Source organism: Carassius carassius, chromosome 6 (genome assembly GCF_963082965.1).
Source record: "Carassius carassius chromosome 6, fCarCar2.1, whole genome shotgun sequence".
In the NCBI taxonomy this organism is placed as follows: Eukaryota; Metazoa; Chordata; class Actinopteri; order Cypriniformes; family Cyprinidae; genus Carassius; species Carassius carassius.
The window spans coordinates 32,882,224-32,906,653 of NC_081760.1; the positions used below are offsets into that span (position 1 = coordinate 32,882,224).

The following is a 24,430-nucleotide window of genomic DNA, read 5'->3' on the forward strand; positions in this document are numbered from 1 at the left end:
TTTTTAATAATTTCAAGGTGTTTTGGCCAAGTGACAAAACTCCTAAACAGAAAGTCTGAAAAGAATAAGTAAAAAGTATTACTTTCTTTTTTCCAATGTCTTTGAAACTTCAAAAACAATAGTCTTTATTAGGAGTGATCTTAACATGGCAGCGTGTCATGAAAGATGGATGACACATGTCCTGTGTTTAGAGGACAGAGGAAGCCTTCCCATCCACTGCTGAGTCGGGTGCAGGGCAGAGGCACCCTGCGAGTATCCCGCCCAGGGAGAAATTCCTTTGAACAGGTCAGGAGTTCCCCTGGTTCCGCATGATGTCATACTGTCTGCTGGTGGCCTTGTGGAGGAACTAAACATTTGATCTTTATTTCTGTTGCAGGACAATAGAACTGGATTTGTTAGGAATTGTATACCTGCAGGAAATACAGTGGCGTTTCCTGACCACTCAGTGCTGTGATGTCATTACATATCTCACTCTTGAGTTTTAACCCACTTTTTTTGGCACAAAAATGAATAGCAAATATTTTGTTGCCAAGCAATGGAAGGTTAGAATGTCACACACTGTAAAAAAAAATGTATTTCAACTTTTTTTTGTGTGTGTAGGCATATCTATATTTTCATAGATTATCCAGACAACAGCAAAATGTAAGTTTCTTTGTCCTCAATCAGGCTAAAAGCTGATTGAATGCGTGCAATTGCTGTTTTAACTAAAAAATGCAGGTTAAGACAACTGCACAATGTCAAAATCATAAATCATAGAGATTGTAATTGTCTTCTTTGTCTTTTTCTCTTTTCAGGTGTATCTCATCAATGTCACATACTCTGACTCCACGTCCCACATCATCTACAGAAGATACAGTAAATTCTTTGACCTTCAGGTAGGCTTGCTTAGGTTTAACAGTTGCAAATCTCTTTCTCTCTGTCTAACTTCTCTTACTTTTATATTATTTTCTCAGGTATTCACCTCAGAACTGAGTTTAATGTCTTTTTAATGTCTGTCTTGTGCAAGCCAGGGCTGTGTTTACATGCCAATTTCTCCCTCTTTCTCACTTTTAAATGTTACTTATTAGCATGAAACATTAATAACGGTGCATTTTTATTCCCAAAAGCAGAAGCGAGTTAGAGGAAATAATAATAAGGATAATAAGGAGAAGAAAGAATGCGATATGAATCTAATGCTATTTAATGTTGCATGCGTTAATGGCTGGAGCCGAGCAGTTATGCTGAATAACATTTATGGGCGTATTTTACAAATTAAAGTCTAACTTACAGTATTTGCTTTGGAAGCAGAATGAAGGAAAGACAGCGCTCACACCCAGCCCTTCAGGTGCAGCTGGGCTACTCTGTAAAGTCTGGAAGAAAGAGTGTGTATGTTTTTTGTGTGAGGACGTGTGTAGGTTTGAGATGACTGTGCACACTTAGTTGCAGTGTAAGCATTCTCTATGAACATGTCTGTACAGTTGGTACAGTACAAAAAAAGAAAAAGTACCATGTTATCGTCAAGCTTTTTGGACATGTACAGTGTCTTTTTGGATTTTCACTGCCTTTTAAAGTTCTCTTGTATGCTTATCTGCATTTATATGATCGAAAATACAATAAAAACTGTAACATTGATTTTTTTTAAAAATAACTGTTTCCTATTTGAATGTATATTAGGGTGTAATTTATTTCTGTGATGCAAAGCTGAATTTTTAGAAGCTTTTACTCCAGTGTTCAGTGTCACATTATCCTTCAGAAAGTATTCTTGTTTTTTTTAATTACATGGGATTCTTTGATGAATAGAAAGTTTAAAAGAACAGAATTTATTTGAAAATATTAATATTTTTTAAATGTCTTTATTTTCTTTACTGTCACTTTTGACCGATTTAATGCATCCTTAAAAGACTTACTGACTTTATACTTTTAAACGATAATTTAAATAAAAACATAAATCATGGGTATACCTTTTTTTATTATTTTTTTTATATAATGTACTATAGTAATACCTTGATTTTTGTATATAAACCATAGTAGTGCCATATTTTTGGATATAGGTAACAGTCAACCTGTAACAACTTAATAATAAAAAAAAAAACCTGGAAATCTAAGGTAATTTCAAAATTGTGTTTTCCAGGCTAGAAAAAACATTTAACAACAAACATAAGGAAAGGGGTTGTGCCTTTTACGAGATTTCAGCAGATGTTTCAGATCATTCTTACAAAGTATATATAATATACTCTGCTGTGCTGACTAAGCGATGTGGTATTAGTAGTTTTGTACTTTTAGTACCTGACTTTGGGTTTAGTAGTTGCTTTGTAGATACACTTAGGTTTGGGGTTGTGTGTGTGGGACAGTGACAGTGAGTGCACTACTGTTTGGATTCAATAAGATTAATACTTTTATTCAGCAAGGATGCATTAAATTGATCAAAAGTGAAGTTTTACACAATTACAAAAATTGTTTCAAATAAACGCTGTTCTTTTGATCTTTCTGATATATAGTCAACCAAAATGTATTGATTTTAAATCAATGAAATAGGGCAGTAAAGATGCTTTTAATGTTACAATACTTTGGTTTCTATCAAATGCTGTTCTTTTGAACTTTTTATTCATCAAAGAATCCTACAAATGCATCATGGTTTCCACAAAAATATTAGCAGCACTGTTATCACTGTTATCAACATTGATGATAAGAAATGTTTCTTGAGCAGCAAATCAACATATTAGAATGATTTCTGACTAATCGTGTGAAACTGAAGACTGGAGTAAAATGACTGCTGAAAATTAAGCTTTAACATCATATGAATAAATTGTGTCTTAAAAAGGCTATTTTAGATTTTATTAATATTTGATATACATATATATATATAAAAACAGCAAACCCAGACTTTTGAACCGTAGTGTACATATTCCGAAATTTTCTCACAATTTCTGGATTGTCTTAAAAATAGTAAAACAATAGTTTTAATAACATTTCCAGCAATCTCTACATTCTCTGTTGTTCTCCATACAGCTGTTTTTGAGTGTAAAAACGCACATGCTATATGTAACACTAGTCTGACTAGTATCAAAAAATATGTAGGTTTGCAGAGACTAGTGAGCAAAAAAATGAAAGGCTTTTGTGAAAGGCAAGGAAGCATAATGCATCATTCTGTAATCAATGTTCTGGGGTTCTTTATAACTTCTGAGTGAACTGAAAGCCTAGTTGTATATGTGGGCTCCCCAGGCTTTAAGAGCATCATTGTGTGGGCTGCTAAGCTGGTTGAGATGGGGATAAGAACAATACACCTGACAAAACAACATAGTCATGACATCTGCTTTACATTTTCCTCTCATCTAAGCTGACTCTGGCAGCTGTATCCAGCTTAAGCTCTCCAAGACCAAACCAAGATCAGCTGACTGCAGGATTTAACATGAACTGATGAAATATTGTGTATGGGGACCACAGTTTCAGTGAAAATGAAAAACCCTGGTTTTGTGGATATAGGGAGATTTTTGAGCTGTAGGTGCCCAACTGGAATTACTTGAGACGTTAGCTACAACAGTTTTATTTTATTTTATTTAATTTAATTTAATTTTATTTTATTTTATTTTAAAATACTATATTACTTTATTATAAAATGTTATTTGATACTTTTTAACAAGCACTATCATATAACATATACTGTATTGTATATCTTAAATAATATAAGACATATTTTAGTAGTACCGTCCTTTATTTTTTATTGGTTTTTAAGAAATTAATTTAATTTAATTTGAGTCTTTTGAAGGTATCTTTTAGTGCAGTCTTATTAATTTTATTATTTTGTTTATTTTAAAATTATATTTAAAATTAGTGCAATGTCTTTTTCCACTTTCCTTTGCATATTATTCACAGGGGGGCTATAGTAAAATATTATTATTTAGTCTAGATTATATATATTTTTTGCACTGAACATGACTGCTTTACTTCTCTTACCACCCCTTGGTCATCAGAATGTTTCAGAACATGAACCCGTCTGGCACTGGATGACCTCTCCAAGTACTTGCTCTGGCAAATGGAAAGTCATTCAGTCTAGATTTGGAAATGTGTAGGCAGCATGGCCCGGCCCGAAAGTCCAAAATGGGTGTCTAGACCACAAGGAACGGCAGGCACGCCACATTGAGTAACTCAAGGCCTCAGAGCTTTGGGGGAGTTCAGGGACGCTTCGCTCTGCCCACTGTACTGATGTCAGTGTGGGAAGAAGGAGCCTGATTGTTGAAGCTTGGATAAAGGCCTGTTTCATGAGCAAGGTCCAGTTGTAGTCAGGAGACCGATACACACTGGCCTTGAGCTCAAAGGGACAATGGAGGGGTTTGAGCCTGTGGTGAAGAGAGAAGTTGCCCTTGGCTCCTGATCTGAGGCCAGATTTGTACGAGCAAGAAAAGCGAGAGAGAGAAAATGTAATGTTTCGCAGTCCAGTCCATTTAAAAGGAGGTTTCCATCCTACTCTATTTATTTCTTTATTTAACTCTTCAGTTTGCGTTTGGGTTTCAGGATCAACCAGAGAGCGAAAAGGAAAGATCTCAAATGAGATCTCTATAATTTCATTATGATTTGTTTCCAAACCAAATCATCTGGACTTCCGTGGCCTTTCTTTGTGGAAGACAGAAGATGATATTTTGAAGAATATCGATAGCTAAACGGTTACGGTTCCCATTGACTTCCATTGCATTTGCAAAAAATACAGTATAATTCAATGGGGATTTGGTTATCAACATTCTTCAAAATATCATCTCTTGTTTTCAGCAGTAGGAGGAAATATAGCTTTAGAAAGACACGAGGGTGAGTAAATAATGACATAATTTTCAGTTTTGGATTAAGGCATCCTAAACTGGTTTAAGATGGTCTTCCATTCCTGACCACCTGAAAAAGAAAAAAAAGTGCAAAGAGCCTCTAATACCTGCCAAAAAATCAGCCTGACCCGGTTGTGAGATCAGTTAAGACCAGCAAATCAACTTAGGCTGGATTTGGCAGGTTAACTTCTGTTAAGTTTTTTTTTTTTTTGGCGTTATTTTTCCTAACGAACCATATGTGACAAAGTTGAATGCTTAAATGTAAAATAACTGGAGAGCCTCCAGAGCAGTTAAGCTTTGGATGTAAAGTTTTACGATCTGGACACACGTGCCAGCGTTGTGATGGATGCTTCAGGTCTAGTAATGAAGTGGGACTCTTGAAGTGTTGACTGTTGTGGCTGTGGTCATGTTTGTGAGCGTACTCACATGTCTGAATGTAGTGCATTTCTCTGTGTTGGTGCCAGACTGTGGGCTTTTGACCACCTCTCTGATGTTTTTTGATGTTTTCGTAGACTTCGAGTCTGTATTGCTGCACAAACAAGCTTTGAGCTAGTAGCGTATACGACTGAAACCATCCTGTTAGCTATTAGAATAAAAATAGTAAAATATTTCCTTTTCATTCATTTATTGGCACCGCGGACAGCAGTTAAGCTGATCTAGAACAGACTGCAGACAACTAAAACTGAGATGTAGGAACTAACACAAGCTGTAGTTAGGGCTGTCGCGGTTAAGAAATTTCCCCTGCGGTTATTATGGGTGGCTCAATAGCGCGATATGCGGTATTACCGCCGTTTTTTTTTTTTTTTTTTTACATACCTAATTTATCCTGATTTTGCTGCATACAAAGCTCTATCATTGAGTTATGTAGCATATATTGTTGCTTTTTTAACTGACAGAGAGACACGTTTTAAAACATTTTTGTTTATTGTTAAATGCCAAACAGCAACAAGAACATGCGTTTTCCAATATTATTATTTTTTTTTTAAGAAATCAAAGAGTTCTAACATGTATTACACGTATTTGCGCGCGACTTTGGACAGCAGCGGAAATCTAGACTAATTATCGCGTCACCACTCGCCTACCAGGACAGTGGATTCGCATTGGAGTTGATGCACTCCTCATGCAGATAGCGTGTGTGAGCTCGTTATCTGCTCACCCTCTCTTGGGTATGAGCACTGACGCGGAGGTTGTCCGTGATTTCAGCAGGTATGCCTGTTACTTTCACGGCTGTATTTTACAGATTTCGCAAAGGCTTCAGCTACTCCTAACTGTCGGCCGGTCTCAGCTGTTCTTTTTGATGTTGCTCCGCGACCTGATGCTTGAGGGGGCAGCTGCGCTGGATGACAGGGGACACTCTAAAATGCTTACCGTTAAAAACGCTTAACACGGCTTAATGTACTAAGACGATATTGACAGACCAAACTCACTAAAAATCAGATGAGCCCTGAATATGAATGCAACTCTAATAACACGTTAAGCCTTTTCCTCCCATAGAAAACCGTTATAAGAAAACGCTTAATGTGGCTTAATGTACTAAGACAGTGATTTTTAAAAACCAAACTCACTAAACATTATACTAATAAAGTATACGATGTACAAAAAAAAACCATGATCACTGAATATGAATGCAAGTCGTTTAATAACACGTTAAGCCTTATGATGGTTTTCTATGGGAGGAAAAGGCTTAAAGTGTTATTAAACGCGTTGAATTCATATTCAGGGATCATCTGATTTTTTGTAGATAGTATACAGTACTTTATTAATATGATGTTTAGTGAGTTTGGTCTGTTAATATCACTGTATTGGTAACGTTACATTAAACCACTTAAGCGTTTTTCCCGTTAAGCGTTTTAGAATGTCCCGATGACCTCAAATTAGATGTATTGCCGCGTCACAGGAACCTTTTTGCAGCAAATTTTGCATATCGGCTCATCTATATTCGCTTGCTCGCCCTTTTCATTGGGTTGAAAGCCAAAATGTTCCCAAACTGGCGACGTGACATTAGGTTTTGGGACGAGATCGAGCGCCTCCCATCGTTTCAGCCGGCCTATTCAAAACAAACGAATAGCGCCATATTACAATATTGCAGTTATCGCGACAGCCCTAGCTGTAGTGAGTGACTGAACTGCATGCAATAGTTTATCAGGGATTAATTTGCTGTGTTGGTTGAATAGAATCGTTTAATGTATAAGGGTCATGTGATGTAATTACAATTTTTTTTTTACTCAGATCTATTAAGTCACATTTAAAATGGAATGTATTTATATGATGACTTACATAATTTATTAATAAAATGATTATGCCACAATACTTAGTAGTGAAGAAGTTTAAATTATTATTAATATCAGAAAAAACAACAACTTTTGTTTGCCAACCCTGTATGACCCATAGGTTTTTAAAAATAAAATAAATAAATAATAATAATAATAGATATGTTTACCTATTATTTAGTTTAACTCAAATGGATTAAACCCCCAAAGCATATTTATTAAAATATGTATTTATTTTTTTCCCTAAAAATGTAATTTCTTAAAAGCTATTTTTACACTCACATGTATTCAAGGTGTGAGGAAAATATGTTATTAATTTTCATAATGGTTTAACCACTTGACATTTTTAGGTAGTTATTTTTTTAATTAAAAAAAGTTTTCAAAAATTCTTAAAAATGTTCCTTTCTATCATCAAACATTATTTGTTATTACCCAAAATATGGAAGCAGCAATGAATGACTTAATCTATATAATAATTTTCTTATATTTTCTTATAATAAGCATAAAAATACCTTGTTGAAATAGTCTCAAGCTATTTGTTTTTTATATTCTACAGTATTATAATTAACTTATAACTTTTTATCATTATTTATTTATTTTAATCAAGTTGATAGTTGCTTTTCATTCTGGATTTGCCTTCTCTGCAAAGAATTCTGTCCATGTAATGTACTCAATCCGAGTCCTTAGCCATCTTCAAGAATCGACTTAAAACACATCTCTTCCATCTTTATTTGACCCTCTAACTTTAACACTCACTATTCTAATTATATTCTTAAAAAAAAATCTAACCACCTTTGTAATCTTTTTGTATTCTATTTTACTTTCATTTATTATGCAATTGTATGTGTGTATGTGTGTGTATTTGTAAAGACTAGCTTGCTCTATTGCTCTCTGCTTTCATGTCTGGAGCATCTGACTCCTTGTTACCTACCACACAGTTACTGAAGGTTTTAGTCACTTGATAATGTTATTTAAGTTGTGTGGCACAAATCAGTATAAATAAATAGATCCTTCTTTGGTCTACAATTCAGCCAAACTCTCACACAAAACCCCCAAAGGAAGGGTGTGCACGGGCAGCCAGCTTTAAACTGAGTTAGTTGTAGAAGTCTTTTTCTGAAAGGGAGGACTGTGTTTGTTTGAACTCTTCCCTCTGGAGTTTTCACTTTACAATTTACACACACACTGTCGCTGGGATGGCCACGTCGCTCCATTTGATCCCCTGTGCTGAAGTTAGACCAGTTGGCACAAAACATGGAAATTATTCAGAGTGGTTCAAGATAATGAATGTGTCCGACTTTGAAGCAATGTTTCTGTGTGTATGTAGTCACTGTGAATATGTAATTATGTCACTGGCAGGAATGAGAGCAGGTCGCGTTTATATGTCCAGTGAATGTGAACTGTTGGTTTTCTCAGGTGACCTAGATTTGCTAGGGTTTTCTCTGCACCTGCTTACTGTAGACACACACACACACACACTGATATATACACTCATGGTCTCTCTCTCTCTTGCTCACTCGCTGTAGTAGACATTCAACAAAGCATGGACTGAGTTTCTTTTTCTATTTGAGACTCATTCAAGGTCCACTTCCTACTATTGTTATTGTATCATTTTATTGCCCCCCCCACTGAAGATGACTTTTAGTATTTTAGTGTTTTTGTTAGTCAAGATTGAAACGGTTGCAATTTTGTGGTAGTTTTTCAACCTCTATCTGTCCCTTAGAATTAAATTCTATTAATTATAATTATAAAAGTAGGCAAGCATTGAAGAGTAGAGAAAAGAAACATTGTGTGAAAATGTCATTGTGAGATAAACTTTAAAATATGATCACGCTGTGGAAGAGAAAGTCACAATTGGGAGAAATAAAGTGATAATTGTTATATAAAATGTAAAGTCACACTGTAAGATGTACAGTAACAATCTGAAGATATAAAGTCATGTTGCAAAATAAAATAATAGTTTCTTGTAACTGCTGCTTTATATAGTTGCAATTGTGAAATTTAAAGTCATATTGTGAAATTTAGAATCAAAATTGCAAGTCAAATCGCAAAATATGAAGTCACATTGTGAGATATATAGTTAAAGTGATGAGAACTGTGAGATTTTAAGTCATTGCAACATTGTGATATAAAGTCACAATTGCGAGATTTTAGGTGATAATGCGAACTAGTCACATTATGAAATATAAAGGTGCACTTACAAGTGACACCCGCAAGATTTAAAGGTATATTGTAAGATATAAAGTCAAGTTGTGTTAAGGCGGGCGTACACAATGCGAATTCGGATGATCGGAAGATCGTATGTCCATGCACACATCACGAGTGAGTTTATCTGAAAATCATACGAACGATATGATATACGACACGATTTAACGACCTGCGAATTCCAGAAGCAATCACACGAAGTTGATAGACGCGTTGGACTTGAAGCACCGCTGCACAGAAGGATCACTGTATGACATTAAAGTACCGTGAGAGCGATAAGAGAGCACACAGATCCAATGCATTCGAATCGCTCTCACAGTACTTTGATGTCAAACAGGTGATCATTCTGTGCAGCGCTGCTTCAAGTCGAAGGCGTCTAATATAACTGCTCTCCCTCTCTCATAACTGCATATAAAATATTGATACGAGCCGTGACTGTTTCCTACACATACAGGTTCTTTTTTAGCAACAGGAAACCGGGACGTCTGGTCACCCTAGTGTGTGTGTGTGTGTGTGTGTGTTCTTGTATATGGTTTAAATATCTGACATAGGTATTACAATGTAAACATGGTTTATGAGGACAATTCCTGTGCCCCCGTAAACCAAAATGGCTTAAAAATATACTAAACAGCGTTTAATTGAAATTTTAAACATAAATTTTTCCGTGATGGATAGAGGTAGTGTATGGGGATAGAGTATAGAAAAACCATTACGTCTATGGAGAGTAAACTACATATGCATGTGTGTGAGAGAGAGAGATAATTAAAAAGCATGGTACACGTTGCTAGAAACATCCTGCCAGAGTTCAGCGAGTTTATTCTCCTGGTCAATAGTCCACATTCGCCTAGGCGCTGCCGTCTTCGTCTTTCTTCTTCTGTGGTTTCTCTAATTCGTGATTGGTCAACTTCAGCTAGATCAACAAATCGGCTCGTTCAACCGCACACATGTCACGAATTCACTTTTTAGACATGTTTAAAAATGATCGCCACTCTGCTCAGCTCGTAATTCCTCGCACATGATACGAGCCGCGACCATACGAGCATACACGATTTCCACACGATTGAAAAAAACGCATGCGAACTCGTAAGACGACAAAAATCGCACCGTGTACGCCCGCCTTTATATAATGTACATTTTTTGTTGAGTAGAACATTAAAGAAGATTTTGAGCTGAACCCGTGGTCCTTGGTGCTTCATAAAGGAGAATACTTGTTTGAGAATACAAACATAACACAAAATTAATATCCATTTTTGGGTGAACTATCCCTTTCAAGTCACAATTGTGAGATATCGTCTCTCATAATTTCTGCTACTTTATTATTTATTTGTTTGTAATTGTTGGAGGTGGAAACAAGTGTCCATAAAAGGGTGTGTGGAACTCCCTCTCTTTCTCTCTCTCTCTCTTTTGTGACAAAAGAATGTGCAACCAAACTTTGCAAATCTCCTGTTTCTTTACAGAAGACACACCATATTCAACCAATGCAATACAGGTCCTTATGCATGTCAGGTCAGTGACACTACACAAGTGAGTATCAGCCACCTGCAGTGCTGTCACTGTACCAAATAAGAGTACAGCATGCCCTGATTGTGTCTTCACAACTGTACCTTGGCCTGTGCTGTATTACTGATCTGAGGTCAGTGTGGTTCAAGCCAGTTCTGGCTCCTCATATGGAGAGAGTGAGGAGAACGGGCTAAATCTGGGTGTGGGCAGACGAGACTGCCAAAGCTTTCTGTCCCTTCTGCTGAAAAAGTAGGCATAGACACCCACAGTTACTCATGTGTGTGCCAATGCCAAAATACTCTCCTGCTTCTCTTTAGTCTCAGATCTTAGTAGAATATGTGTGTGTGTGTGTGTGTGAGTGTGTGTGTGTGTGCTATGTGTATAATTCAGCTGCCAAATGTAACAAGACTGGTGAGGAATATGTGACATGTTTGGAAATGTGTAAGTCATTGTGTGATTCATTTGTAAATGGACCCATCAGTTGAATCATCTTCCTCTGGTGACAAACAGAAAATTGGAAAATCTGTAATTTCGCAATCCATAGATCTTTGCAGCTCCACCTCAGATTGCAATTGTGTAAAAAGGCAATTTTCAAATTAAATTTAAAATAAAATAAGACAAGTCATGCTGTGAGATATGAAGGCACTATTGGGGGAGATAAAGCCATAATTGTTCAATATATAATCACATTGGAAGATATACATTGGCACACAACACTCGCAAACTCCAATCTCCATTATTAGTTTAATCTGACGCTTATGTGTGAGCTCTCAACCAATGATTCACCGGCGAACCACAAGGACCGCCTCCCTCATGTCCATGTTGCACACGGAATCAATCTGGAAATAAATACATTAAAATATTAATTTTAATGTAATGTAATTTAATGTTAATGTAAATGAACTAAAATTAATGAAAGTTTAAGTAAATAAAAGTTAAAAAAGAATAAAAATAAATACAGAAAATACATAAAGGAAAAAAGTAATTTAAAATATGAATTCAGGACAAAATTTTATTACAAATGAACTAAGTTTGTTTTTATCACATCATTTATTTATTTACTTTCCTTTTATTACATTTATTTATTTATCTATATATTCATTTATTTATTTTTAATTTCTGCAGGATTAGTCCTCTATAGAGCACTAGCATATAATTTACCTCAAATGAAACGCAAATGGACTGAAAGCTGCAAAATGTTGATTTCTCAGGGCCTGTAGAACATTTCACTTGCTGTGGTCGTGTGGCAGTCAGTACACTTTGATGACTCAGTGTTTGGCTGCTGCTAGGGCTGGGCGATAAAACGATAACGATATGTATCGCGATAGACACATGATCGATATCAATAAAAAATGCGTTCGATAAAACATTCAATATTTATTTTTTTTGTTTGTCGGAAGAAACCAGAGGTTGCGAAGCAAGTTTGGTTGCATGAACAAAGGCACTCCCTCTCTGGTAACCTAGCAACGTAGGGAGGGACTCTTATACAGTCTACGGGAGTGACACGCTACCAGCCAATCATGTAACAGTTTGGTCGCGCCATATCGTTGTCTCGTGTTGGATTCTTCAGTAACAGAACCGGCGTGGAGTGATAAGTGGAAAGCCTTATTTGATTGGTGGGTGATGTAGATAAGATGACTGACTGCTGCGCTAATTCTGACAGGCGCCCTTAGACAGGCACGTTACAGAGAGAACGAGAAGAGATAGAGAGAGAGGCTCTCCTCCCGCTTCACGTGCGCACTCTCACAATCTTCAAACTTCAGTCTTGCTCTTCCTCCATCATGCATATTAATCAAAATTGATTTTACCATCAAAATCAATTGAGAATTTACACGATGAGACGTCGGAAGACTGAAATTTCACGTGAAGCATTCAGAGATTTTTTTTTCCCCTGAATTACTGCTGGGTGTGAATTGTACTAAAATAATGTTGCCTTATCTTCTCTGAAAAGCGTTCAGCACATTCAGCTGACATAAACCACACTTTAAATAAACGAACAAATCTTATCCAGTGATGAAATGTTTTCTGTGTTGACACAAATCTTGTGCGATGTCCTAACTCCGGGATAATCACACGAGCTGTCGCCGCGTCATGGTAGGTGCGCCTTATATTTTCCTGCTTTTTTTTCCTTTGCCAATCACACCTATGAATCAGAGGAAGGTTAAAGGATTAGTTCACCTCATAATTGAAATCATTTACTCACCCCCAATGCCATCCAAAATATCCATGCCATTCTTTCTTCAGTGGAAGATAAATTAAGTTTTTTGAGGAAAACATTTCAGGCTTTTTTCTTCATATAATGGACTCCAACTCGTTTGCTATTGTTTCATGAGAAAGCTTAATTTCTTTTCCACTGAAGAAAGAAAGACATGGATATTTTGGATGGCATTGGGGTGAGTAAATTATTAGGAAATTTTCATTTTGAGGTGAACTAATCTTTTAAGTTTAAAATAAAAATATTTAAATGTAATATATTTTTCTCCTGGTCCTTATTTTAAATAGGTCATAAAAATATCAATAATTATCGATATCGACCGATATGAAACACTTATATCATGATACAGTTTTCAGCCATATCGCCCAGCCCTAGCTGCTGCTCATTCAGCATCACAGAACAACCTTCTGATTCGCAGCCCACCAGAGAGAGCCCTGATCTGTATATATAGAGTGTGTATGTGTGTTGTCAGTCCAAGTGCACATATGTCTCCTGAAACCTGATACTGTGCTCACTAATGCATGTCCGGACTCGATTCACACTATCCATTAGTAACCTGTGTGTTTGTGTGTGCAGTCACACTCCCTATAGGTTCCACAAATGTGTGTGTGTTCATGTGTGTAGTGGAGGTGCTTTCGTGATTATATGCAATTGTATCCATGTGTGTCCTGTCAGTCAGAGCTCCAGTCAACAGAATAATTCAAGGAAAACAGCTCTCTCTCTTACTCAGCTTTTTCTTGGCTTTACTCAATCTTTCACATTGTTTATTCAAATGGAATCAATAAAGCTGCTCGTAATGCTGTAATCAGGAGATTTATTGCGTTCTTGGATCAGTGTAACTACTCTCAACCTTTGGCTACCAGTCGCCTTTACCTTGATTTAAGACAGGCACTCCAGTGTTTTGGAAGTAAAAGAGCTGATCTTAGATCAGCTTGAAAGCATTTTCTAAAAGCCGACTGGAACACCATAGCCAGAGGGTTTATTTCTAATGGATCCAAACAGGGAACCTTAGATTATTAGTGGTGCTTGCTAAGGCATTAATATTGCTTATATATTTGAGGTTAGGGATTCGAACAAACCCCTGACCCTAAGTAATAAACAAACTTCAGTGTTTAACTCTTTATGATTTGACACCTCAAATGTAATTACTTATACCTCTCCAACCAATCAGATTTGCCTATTTTATAAATATAAGTGCAGAATCACTGACCTACTCTGAAGGACGGATCCAAGCTATCTATATCGATCTATGAACCAGGATATTAATTAAAATTATATAGCAGCCAGCCAGAAATTAATAAATAATACATCCAAATAATTATTTTATTTTTGTTATTGCCTTTGGAATTTATTAATAATAATAAAAATAATAATAGTAGTAGCAGTAGTGATAGTACTATTATAGTTTGCTGTTTAAACATTTTAGTGTTGCTCAATAATAAATTAATAATAATTGCAATACAGTTTTATTGATATAATTAATCATTTAATCATCATCTTCTAGTTGTTAGTATTTATTTATTTAGCAGCGCTCTATAAACCACTTAATCCCCTAGCAACTGCATAGCAATGCCCTTGCATCATAGTTGTGACTTCTGCACCACTTACATTTTCTTTGCAGAACGTGAAAATTTATTTTTGTAATTTCTCTGTGCAAAAGCAGCCTATGGAAAGGATGTCCTGTGCTCTGTGTGGTTCCAGGTGAATTATGCCGTGTGTGAGATTTTGGAAACCTGTCACCCTGCTGAAACTCACTCAGCAAGTCATTTCTGAGAATGTTTGACTCATTTCTAATACTTCACAGTTCTTCTTGAAAACACTTTTCCTTTGAAGCTGACTTCTTTAGAATAAGTCGAAATTTGTACAAACTGAACTCCTCTGTAATTGGTTGTTTATGACATCATGTAACCCAATTTTTAGCAAGGGGTCACATGACCACTGCTGTCCATTTGGGTCATGGGACATGTGGACATGTGTAAAAGGAGCAAGACAGAATGGGGAAGAGATTTTCCTTGCCACATTTGGTACAAGAAGCCTTAAAAAACTTTAGACTTAAGGGAGAAATATTACAAAGGTGTAGACTATAGTAGTGCATAATAGTTCAGAGCAGCTCTCCAAGTGTAGCTCCATAGCTGCAGTCCCTGTTTAAATTTCATGAAATATGCATTGAAGTTTTGACTTGAATAAGCCGACTGATGGAGCTGCGTGACAGAGCTCACTCTCCTATAACGTCTTCAAACTCTTTGGCTGTGTTTCACCCTGAGGGCCCCCTGGTGCAGCTCCTTGAAAGGGCTAATCAGGAGGTTTATGTGGCCACACACTTATCTCTGGCTTTGCTGGAGTTACAGTCACTCTCATCTCGAACAGAAGACCTCACAGAGCCGGATTTGATGGAGGCCCGCTGATGTGACTTTTTTTAGCATATCAATTTATAAGTGATCTCTCTCTCTCTCTCTCTCTCTCTCTCTCTCTCTCTCTCTCTCTCTCTTTCTCTAGAAATGTTTTTAATTCGTATTTAACCCCAAAATAAAAGCAAGACATAATAATTATTATTAGTTCTCAATGACCAGTTCTCAATGAACACTAACTAACTTCTAAGTGATAGAGACACATAAGAGCTGATATGACACTGCAGAAGACTGAATGCTAACCCTGTGTCTGAAGAGTTGTTGGAATAGATGTACGTGTGTGTGTGTGTGTCTCCACTCTTCATGTCCATTCTCTTTCACACACCCTGTCATCCAGTCTCCTCTCTCCCCACCTCCTGTTGCTATGGATCCTCAGGAAGTTTTCCAGGTGTCTCAGTGGTTGGGAAATACAGCAGCTTCTCCTTGTTCAGTCTGTTCTTCTCACTCATGTCATTGTTTCCCCTTCACTCACAGCCTCTTGATCATCCTCTTCTCCTGCTCACTATCATTTTATTTATACTTGCTCTATACTTGATCTCATTTTCCTTTTCCATTCCTAATTATGTCTTTCCTTCTACATTCATTTTCATTCTTTATATCTGTATCTTGATTTTCTTTACACTGTTTTTTTTTCTCTCCATGTTAGTCAGTGAACATCTCCTCCTCCAAAACATCTAAAGTTCTACATATTTTCTTTCTTTATTTTTACTTTGGTTAAACACTGATCATTAGGCTTGTGTATATGCTATAAATATGCATCAAATTGAATTTGCTCTCAGACAGGATGTTTAAATTTAAAGTCTCTTATCTTCTCCAGCATTTATTTATTTGCATATGCATTTATTTGATCAACATAACAGTAAAAACTGTAAAAAAAAAAAAGTGAAATATTATTGTAATTTAAAATAACTGTTTTCCATTTGAATATATATTTAAGAGTAATTTATTTCTGTGATTAAACTCAGAATTTTCAACATCATTACTCCAGTCTTCAGTGTCACATGACCCTTCAAAAATCATTATGATGAATTGCTGCTCAAGAAATTATTATTATTTTTTTTTTGTGGTATGAATAGAAAGTTCAAAAAGCATTTATTTGAAATCGAAATGAATAAGAAATTTTAATTAAAAAAAAATTACCTCAATCTTTTGAATGCTAGTGTATCACAGTTTCCACAAAAATATTAAGCACCACTTTAGTCGCTTCAAAAAAGTAAATAGAAAAGGTATGATTCCAAACTTTTGAGAGGTAGTCTAACTTTTACATCTACCGAACGTCTTAAATGTTAGACATCTGTGAGATGTGATCTGATTTTATCCTCCAGTTCTTCATGCCATGTGACCCAGATCCTCACGACCCTATCAGTGTGCACCAACGACTGTGCTTGCACTGACCCTTCATATATAAACACAGATGTGTGTGTGTGTGTGATCTTTGTCTGTCCTCAATTATAGAATGGCTCAGATTTCAAATACTCCTTTCCCTGTGTGCCATGGATTCATGCTAAAACATGACCAAGAGGGTTTTGGGGGAGATATTTCACCAGGACCAGCAGAAACAGTGAGAGACGCTGCACATCTGGTGTGTCCTCGCTCCAGTCTGACCTTATTGTACCAGGAGAAAAGATATTCTGACAGGCCTCGTGGTAGAGAAGAGCCAGATAGAAGGAAAAAGAGACAGAAAGAGAGCCTCAAACTCTAAATGTCTCTCTCAGTTTTCAGGTTTTCACATATTTTTTATTTCCAGTTTGGTAGAGTTAAAGATTGTAAATGTAAATAATCTAAAGACTCTAAAAATAATAAATCTAAACATTCGATTTCCAAAGATTATAACACGGTTTCCTGCAGCATTTGTTTTTGAGTTGACTGAATTAACAACCTGACAGTTGCACTGTATGTTTAAAAGTTTGTGGTCAAATTTTTTTTTTAAGTATTAATACTAATATTTATACTTATTTAGCAAGGACACATTAAGAATAAATGCTTTTCTTTTGAATTTTCTATTTATCAAAGAATCCTGAAAAAATGCATTATTGTTTCCACAAAAAATATTAAGCAGCTCAACCTTTTAAAATATTGATAATAATAATCAGTGTCTCTTGAGCATCAAATCAGCATATTAGAATTATTTCTGAAGGATCATGTAACACTGGACACTGTGGAGTAATGATGCTAAAAATTAGCTTTCAAATTACTACAATAAATTATTGATTGATTATATGATTATATGTATTATATATTAAGTCTATGTTTAGAAATACTAAATCAAAAGATTATAAATAAAGTTTTAAATTTTTTTGCTTCTAAATAATATGCATCTAAAATTTCTAAATTTGAAAATTTCAAAGATTCTAGCGGCAGGAAACAGATTTTAGGGATTTGTGTTAAAATGCATTTGATATCCATTTTTATCAAATGCCCTTATTATTACTCATTTATATTTAGAGTTTCTTTAACCTTGTAATCTTTTCCCTTCATTTTTCTCTTCTTTATTTGGTTCCCACAGCAGATACTTCTAATCTTTTACTCAATCTCCCATTTCTTGTAAATGTTTCTTACTAATGAGCAAAGCCCACTGGGAGTTTCCAGTCAGAGCTCTTATAGGGTCACATTTGCATAGCAGCTCATGAAGAATCTCCCAGCTTCTGTTGAGGCTTTCTAGTAGTCGTTTTGAATTCTTAGAACTGAGATTTACATTTGTTTTTGTGGGATACTTAGAAATAATCTGCAGCTGTTTGTACAAATGCCCAAAAGAGACAAATGTGGAGAATTATGGAAAATAAAGGGAACAAAATGATTGAGTGTTTAGGAATCACGAGCCCGGGATTTTAAACAGAGATCATGATATTTTTCATTAGACATAGAAGAAATTAATTTTGTCATTTACGTTGTGTTTCTTGCGTCTTCCCACAGATGCAGATTCTTGACAAGTTCCCAATCGAGGGAGGACAGAAAGATCCCAAAAAAAGGATTATCCCATTTCTTCCAGGTGATTTTAGGAGGAGTTTGTCCTCCCCTTCCTCTCCTCTGCACACACACAAACACAAACACACAGAACTGCGAAGTACATGGTGTCAGCAGATCTGTCCACAATAAGTCAGGGTTATGCTGGGACGGGGCTGTGCTTCCGTTCTTGACTTACACACATGCAGGAAGCAGGCACATGTGTCATTGAGATGAGCAGCATTGTTCCCTTAAAACAAAAAGCCATCAATAAGAAGAAAATGAAAGGAGCAGGACAGACACACAGAGCGATTGAGACAGGTTTTCCCAGCTTGCTGATGCAGCTGCTCTATTCCCTGGACATTTAGTGTCTCTCTTGTTCTTTGTTTTCTAGCAGTCCCTCTGATTCTCTCTGTTTATTCGCACATCCCTCAATACGAACACATTAGCTCAGACTATTTCTTACTCCATTAGATTATTTACTGGAATGTAATGTAAATGTTTAGATTACTAGAATATTAAGTGGATTATAAATCCATTCAGAGCACTTGTAAGGGAATAATAGGGTGTCAAGTGTCAAACCATTAAATCTATCCATTTAATTACAGTCTGACTTCACTAGGACAGATCAGATTTCTATCTACACAAATATAATATACTGTAATGTATTTGGTATTATTATTATTTTGTTGTTATTAAATGCCACACTCTTTTTATTAACATAGATGACCCCATGTCATGGTTTGTTAAATGCAAAGTACAATCAGGCCTCTATAAACTTCTGTAAATAAATGTTTGTGATATTCAGGATTTTCACCCATTTTCATTTAAGCTGTAGTTACACTTTATATGTTGCATTTTAATTTACCAGACAAAATGACTAAAAGCCATTCAGTTCAGTTTTTCAGTCTTAGGAGCACATACAATAATGGTAGTAAAAGGTCTGAACAATTCAAGGTGAATCTACGGCTGATTTATGAAGGTTTTGATCACAAGGATTTTGTTCACTTTGCACGATGCTTAGTATCTCTCAGTCTTTCCTTGAGCGTAAACAGCTTGAGACAGGAGAGCATGACAGCTGGAGCTTGGTGCTACGTGGTCCTCCAAACATCTGAATCTGATTACGATGTTCTAGATCTGAAGAACAACACATGGCGTCTCTCTTCAGTAGCTGTTCTGTGTATCATGTTTCTAAACATTTTCTTATGGGTTATTTTAAAATGCACTGCATTTTGCTTACAGCACTGAGCAGGGCTCAGCAATAAAGATGAATTCTTTTCCCCAATTGGGCCAGTATTTCAGTATTTTACTGACTCTGTCAACATTTTATTTTATTTTATCAAACATAAAATCAATCATGTAGCAATATGATATTATAAACACACATTCTGGAAAGCAATGTAATTGAACGCAACAGATTTTTGTATAATTTTTAATGCATTTGAACTGCTTTCCAAACTATGATTCAAGTAATTATTTCTGGAAACTAGATAATCTTATTATAGATAACATTATGTTATTACATACTGTTATTATAGAATGATTTTGTGAAGAAGACCAAATATTTCATTCTAATTGGTATTTTACAGGCAAAATCCTATTTCGACGAAGTCATGTGAGAGACGTGGCCATGAAGAGACTACGCTTTCTGGATGACTATTGTAGAGTAAGTCTCTATTTACTTCCTTCCTCTTTGTTGATGCTTTTGTGTTTTGCTTTTATTTTCTTATTTAATATGTGTAGGCCGTATTAATTTACAACCCGAATTCCGGAAAAGTTGGGACGTTTTTAAATTTTAATAAAATGAAAACTAAAGGAATTTCAAATCACATGAGCCAATATTTTATTCACAATAGAACATAGATAACGTAGCAAATGTTTAAACTGAGAAATTTTACACTTTTATCCACTTAATTAGCTCATTTAAAATTTAATGCCTGCTACAGGTTTCAAAAAAGTTGGCACGGGGGCAACAAATGGCTAAAAAAGCAAGCAGTTTTGAAAAGATTCAGCTGGGAGAACATCTAGTGATTAATTAAGTTAATTGATATCAGGTCTGTAACATGATTAGCTATAAAAGCTTTGTCTTAGAGAAGCAGAGTCTCTCAGAAGTAAAGATGGGCAGAGGCTCTCCAATCTGTGAAAGACTGCGTAAAAAAATTGTGGAAAACTTTAAAAACAATGTTCCTCAACGTCAAATTGCAAAGGCTTTGCAAATCTCATCATCTACAGTGCATAACATCATCAAAAGATTCAGAGAAACTGGAGAAATCTCTGTGCGTAAGGGACAAGGCCGGAGACCTTTATTGGATGCCCGTGGTCTTCGGGCTCTCAGACGACACTGCATCACTCATCGGCATGATTGTGTCAATGACATTACTAAATGGGCCCAGGAATACTTTCAGAAACCACTGTTGGTAAACACAATCCGCCGTGCCATCAGCAGATGCCAACTAAAGCTCTATCATGCAAAAAGGAAGCCATATGTGAACATGGTCCAGAAGCGCTGTCGTGTCCTGTGGGCCAAGGCTCATTTAAAATGGACTATTTCAAAGTGGAATAGTGTTTTATGGTCAGACGAGTCCAAATTTGACATTCTTGTTGGAAATCACGGACGCCGTGTCCTCCGGGCTAAAGAGGAGGGAGACCTTCCAGCATGTTATCAGCGTTCAGTTCAAAAGCCAGCATCTCTGATGCATAAGTGCATAAGTGCATACGGTATGGGCAGCTTGCATGTTTTGGAAGGCTCTGTGAATGCTGAAAGGTATATAAAGGTTTTAGAGCAACATATGCTTCCCTCCAAACAACGTCTATTTCAGGGAAGGCCTTGTTTATTTCAGCAGGACAATGCAAAACCACATACTGCAGCTATAACAACAGCATGGCTTCGTCGTAGAAGAGTCCGGATGCCAACCTGGCCTGCCTGCAGTCCAGATCTTTCATCTATAGAGAACATTTGGCGCATCATTAAACGAAAAATACGTCAAAGACGACCACTAACTCTTCAGCAGCTGGAAATCTATATAAGGCAAGAATGGGACCAAATTCCAACAGCAAAACTCCAGCAACTCATAGCCTCAATGCCCAGACGTCTTCAAACTGTTTTGAAAAGAAAAGGAGATGCTACACCATGGTAAACATGCCCCGTCCCAACTATTTTGAGACCTGTAGCAGAAATCAAAATAGAAATGAGCTCATTTTGTGCATAAAATTGTAAACTTTCTCAGTTTAAACATTTGCTATGTTATCTATGTTCTATTGTGAATAAAATATTGGCTCATGTGATTTGAAAGTCTTTTAGTTACCATTTTATTAAAATTTAAAAAACGTCCTAACTTTTCCGGAATTCGGGTTGTAGTTAGAAATCTATTGAACTGCGAGAGGTTCTTTATAGCCATTTTTCTTTGATAACCACAGTGTTTGTGTGTCACATGTTGTCATTGGTAGGTGTTGCTCATGCTCATGTTTGTGTGTGTTTAGCATATGAGGTTGATTATAATAGTGTAGTTGTGATATAGGTGTTCACCAGGGTTCAACTTTAAGCCCCTTTTCGTTTTTACAGAAATTCTCTGCTGTTCAAAGAAGAATTACTTAAAATAGATAATACAAAATTTATTGAAAAAAGATAAATATAAAAAAGGTACAGTGAAAGGAAGTTATTTTGCAGCTGGAGGAATGTGTTTACAATGAGTTGGGCAAAAATGCATTATTAAAAACAATGAGTGAATCATACTAATGTCTTTTTTTAAATTAGTTCTTTTAATATCAGTAAAACTTTTGTGTTGCTTTGAAACTATATAGATTATGTATTTTTAAGACCCCCCCGACCTATTGTTTTGACTTCCTCTGGGGGGTGTGAAGCCTTAAGTAGTAGTGTCAGAATCCACAGATTTCACCCTAAGCAAAGGGAAGCAGCGCTGAAGTTTTGTGCATGTTCACCACATCAGGTTTTGAGTAAGAATTTGCTTTATTATCAGAGAATATCTCCCATCTTGTTAAAATATGATTATGCTAATGTGCCGAACAACAAATTTCTTAGAGCACATGAAAATTAGTCTGTTGAAGTGTACACAAACATGTCGCGCTGGGTTAGACAGGCATATAAATTACAGCAAACAGACACTAGCACTTATTGGTGTTCACTGTCATGTTTACTTTGCCAATAGCTATAGGTTACCCAATAACACCCTTAAAATTAGTTTGTGGGGTTTTAACAACTTGTGTCTTCCTTCTCTCTATATTTCCTTCTCTTTATTTTTTCCCCTTAAGTGACTTGTCTCCTTTTCTTTCCTTCCTGATGTAATAGAGCCTACTTTTTTTTTAAACACACACACACACACACACACACACACACACACACACACACACACACAACAGCGTACATAAACAAACACACACACTGGAGAGCAGCTGTTAAAGTGGGCTGAGACAGTGAGATAGGTAGCATTATGGGATGTCTTGGCAGGACTGCTGTTGTGGCAACAATTTCTACATGAAAGACATTAAAAATACACGTCCAAAAATAGTTTAGAACATAGAATTAATATTAACATAAATGTGTCCTTAAGATGCACATCTATAATGTGCCCTGATTAAAAACTGTAATAAAATGATTAAATGCTTATGTAAATATTTGATGTGAATTGCGCATAAATAAAGACAACACAAAGACTTTATGCTTATAAAGTTCAGGGGACATACCGTATTTTCCGGACTATAAGTCGCAGGACCAGCCAAACTATGAAAAAAAGTGCGACTTATAGTCCGGAAAATACGGTATGTCCTCTGAACTTTATAGTCAGTTAATAGTCAGGTGCGACTTATTTATCAAAATTTAATTTGACATGAACCGAAAAAAAGGAACCAAGAGAAATGAACCAGTAGAAAACATTACCGTCTACAGCCGCGAGAGGGCGCCCTCTCGCGGCAGTAGACTGTAATGTTTTCTCTTGGTTCTAAATAAATGTGACTTATAGTCCATAGACTTATATATGTTTTTTTCCTCATCATGACGTATTTTTGGACTGATGCGACTTATACGCGGACTTATAGTCCGAAAAATACGGTATTTTATTTTTATTTATTTTTTTTAATTTTATTTTATATACAAACACTCTAAATTGTCAGCTTTCGTTTAACATTTATTTAAATCATCCTTTGATTATACGACATTTAGACAACTTCATTCCTCCAGATTTCCTCTACACTTCAAATTCCCTTCACGACAGAGAGAGGCATGTGTCTTTGATGGGCTTAAACGCATGACGTTTACCAGCTATTTCCTGAAAGCTTTAATTAGACAAACCATCTCCAATTAATTGCATTGTGTTCTTCAAAGATAAATAAATAACAGGGTTTACTCCAGGGATTCTTCAGACGAGTTGTCTCTCTCCCTCTTTCCTTATTATTTTTTCCTTTGTTCTTTCTCTATCAAATCATTTTTGAGAGCTTCCAAAGCAGTTGGAACACAGACTGAATTTGTTCGACAAATGTTTGTGCGATTTGTTGAAGCAAAATTGCGTCTTTAGGAACCAATTTAAGTTATTTAAACTCAAATCACAAGTAGAAGTTTTTTTTTTTTTTGTAGTGTTCCACACATTTCAGAATGTTAAAAATCCAATTCATGCAGAAAATTATGTTTTCTCTTGCTGTATTTACAAGATTTTTCCTTTTCGTCACCTTGGATATTCGTATTTATCATTGACCCTTATGGAGATTTCAAAGGAAATAACATTTGGTATAGTGGGGGTTCATTAGCCTGCTGTGTTTCTGGGTGATTGTTTTGTTGTTTGGGGTCTGATTGTCCGGTTTCATGTCCTGTCTGTCTGTCAGGCGCTGGTCCGGCTTCCCACCCAGATCTCGCAGAGTGAAGAAGTTCTCCGTTTCTTCGAGACCAAACCAGATGATATCAACCCTCCCGTAGAGTGAGTGTCACACAGACCTTCACAAATCAATGTCTGCACATTCTCTCACACACAGCAAAAAGTCTCCATTACATTTCTTGGAGAAACTATTCTGATATCAAAGAGATGTCATTTGTGATTTTATTTATGATGGCACTGGAAATGGAAGATGCTTTGGATTGCACTGTGGGACACAATA

The 24,430-nt window shown here is 36.1% G+C and overlaps 1 protein-coding gene across 6 annotated transcripts in view; it reads left to right on the top strand.

Moving 5' to 3' along the window:
• Positions 1 to 24,430, top strand: part of LOC132142686 (SH3 and PX domain-containing protein 2A) — a 94,442-nt gene that overhangs the window by 17,505 nt on the left and 52,507 nt on the right. For all 6 annotated transcript variants that reach the window (XM_059552742.1, XM_059552743.1, XM_059552746.1 and 3 more), the window contains exons 2-5: positions 795 to 875; positions 18,299 to 18,374; positions 19,918 to 19,994; positions 24,161 to 24,252. In XM_059552742.1, the coding sequence (XP_059408725.1) occupies positions 795 to 875; positions 18,299 to 18,374; positions 19,918 to 19,994; positions 24,161 to 24,252 (326 nt within the window). The remainder of the gene's footprint in view (positions 1 to 794; positions 876 to 18,298; positions 18,375 to 19,917; positions 19,995 to 24,160; positions 24,253 to 24,430) is intronic.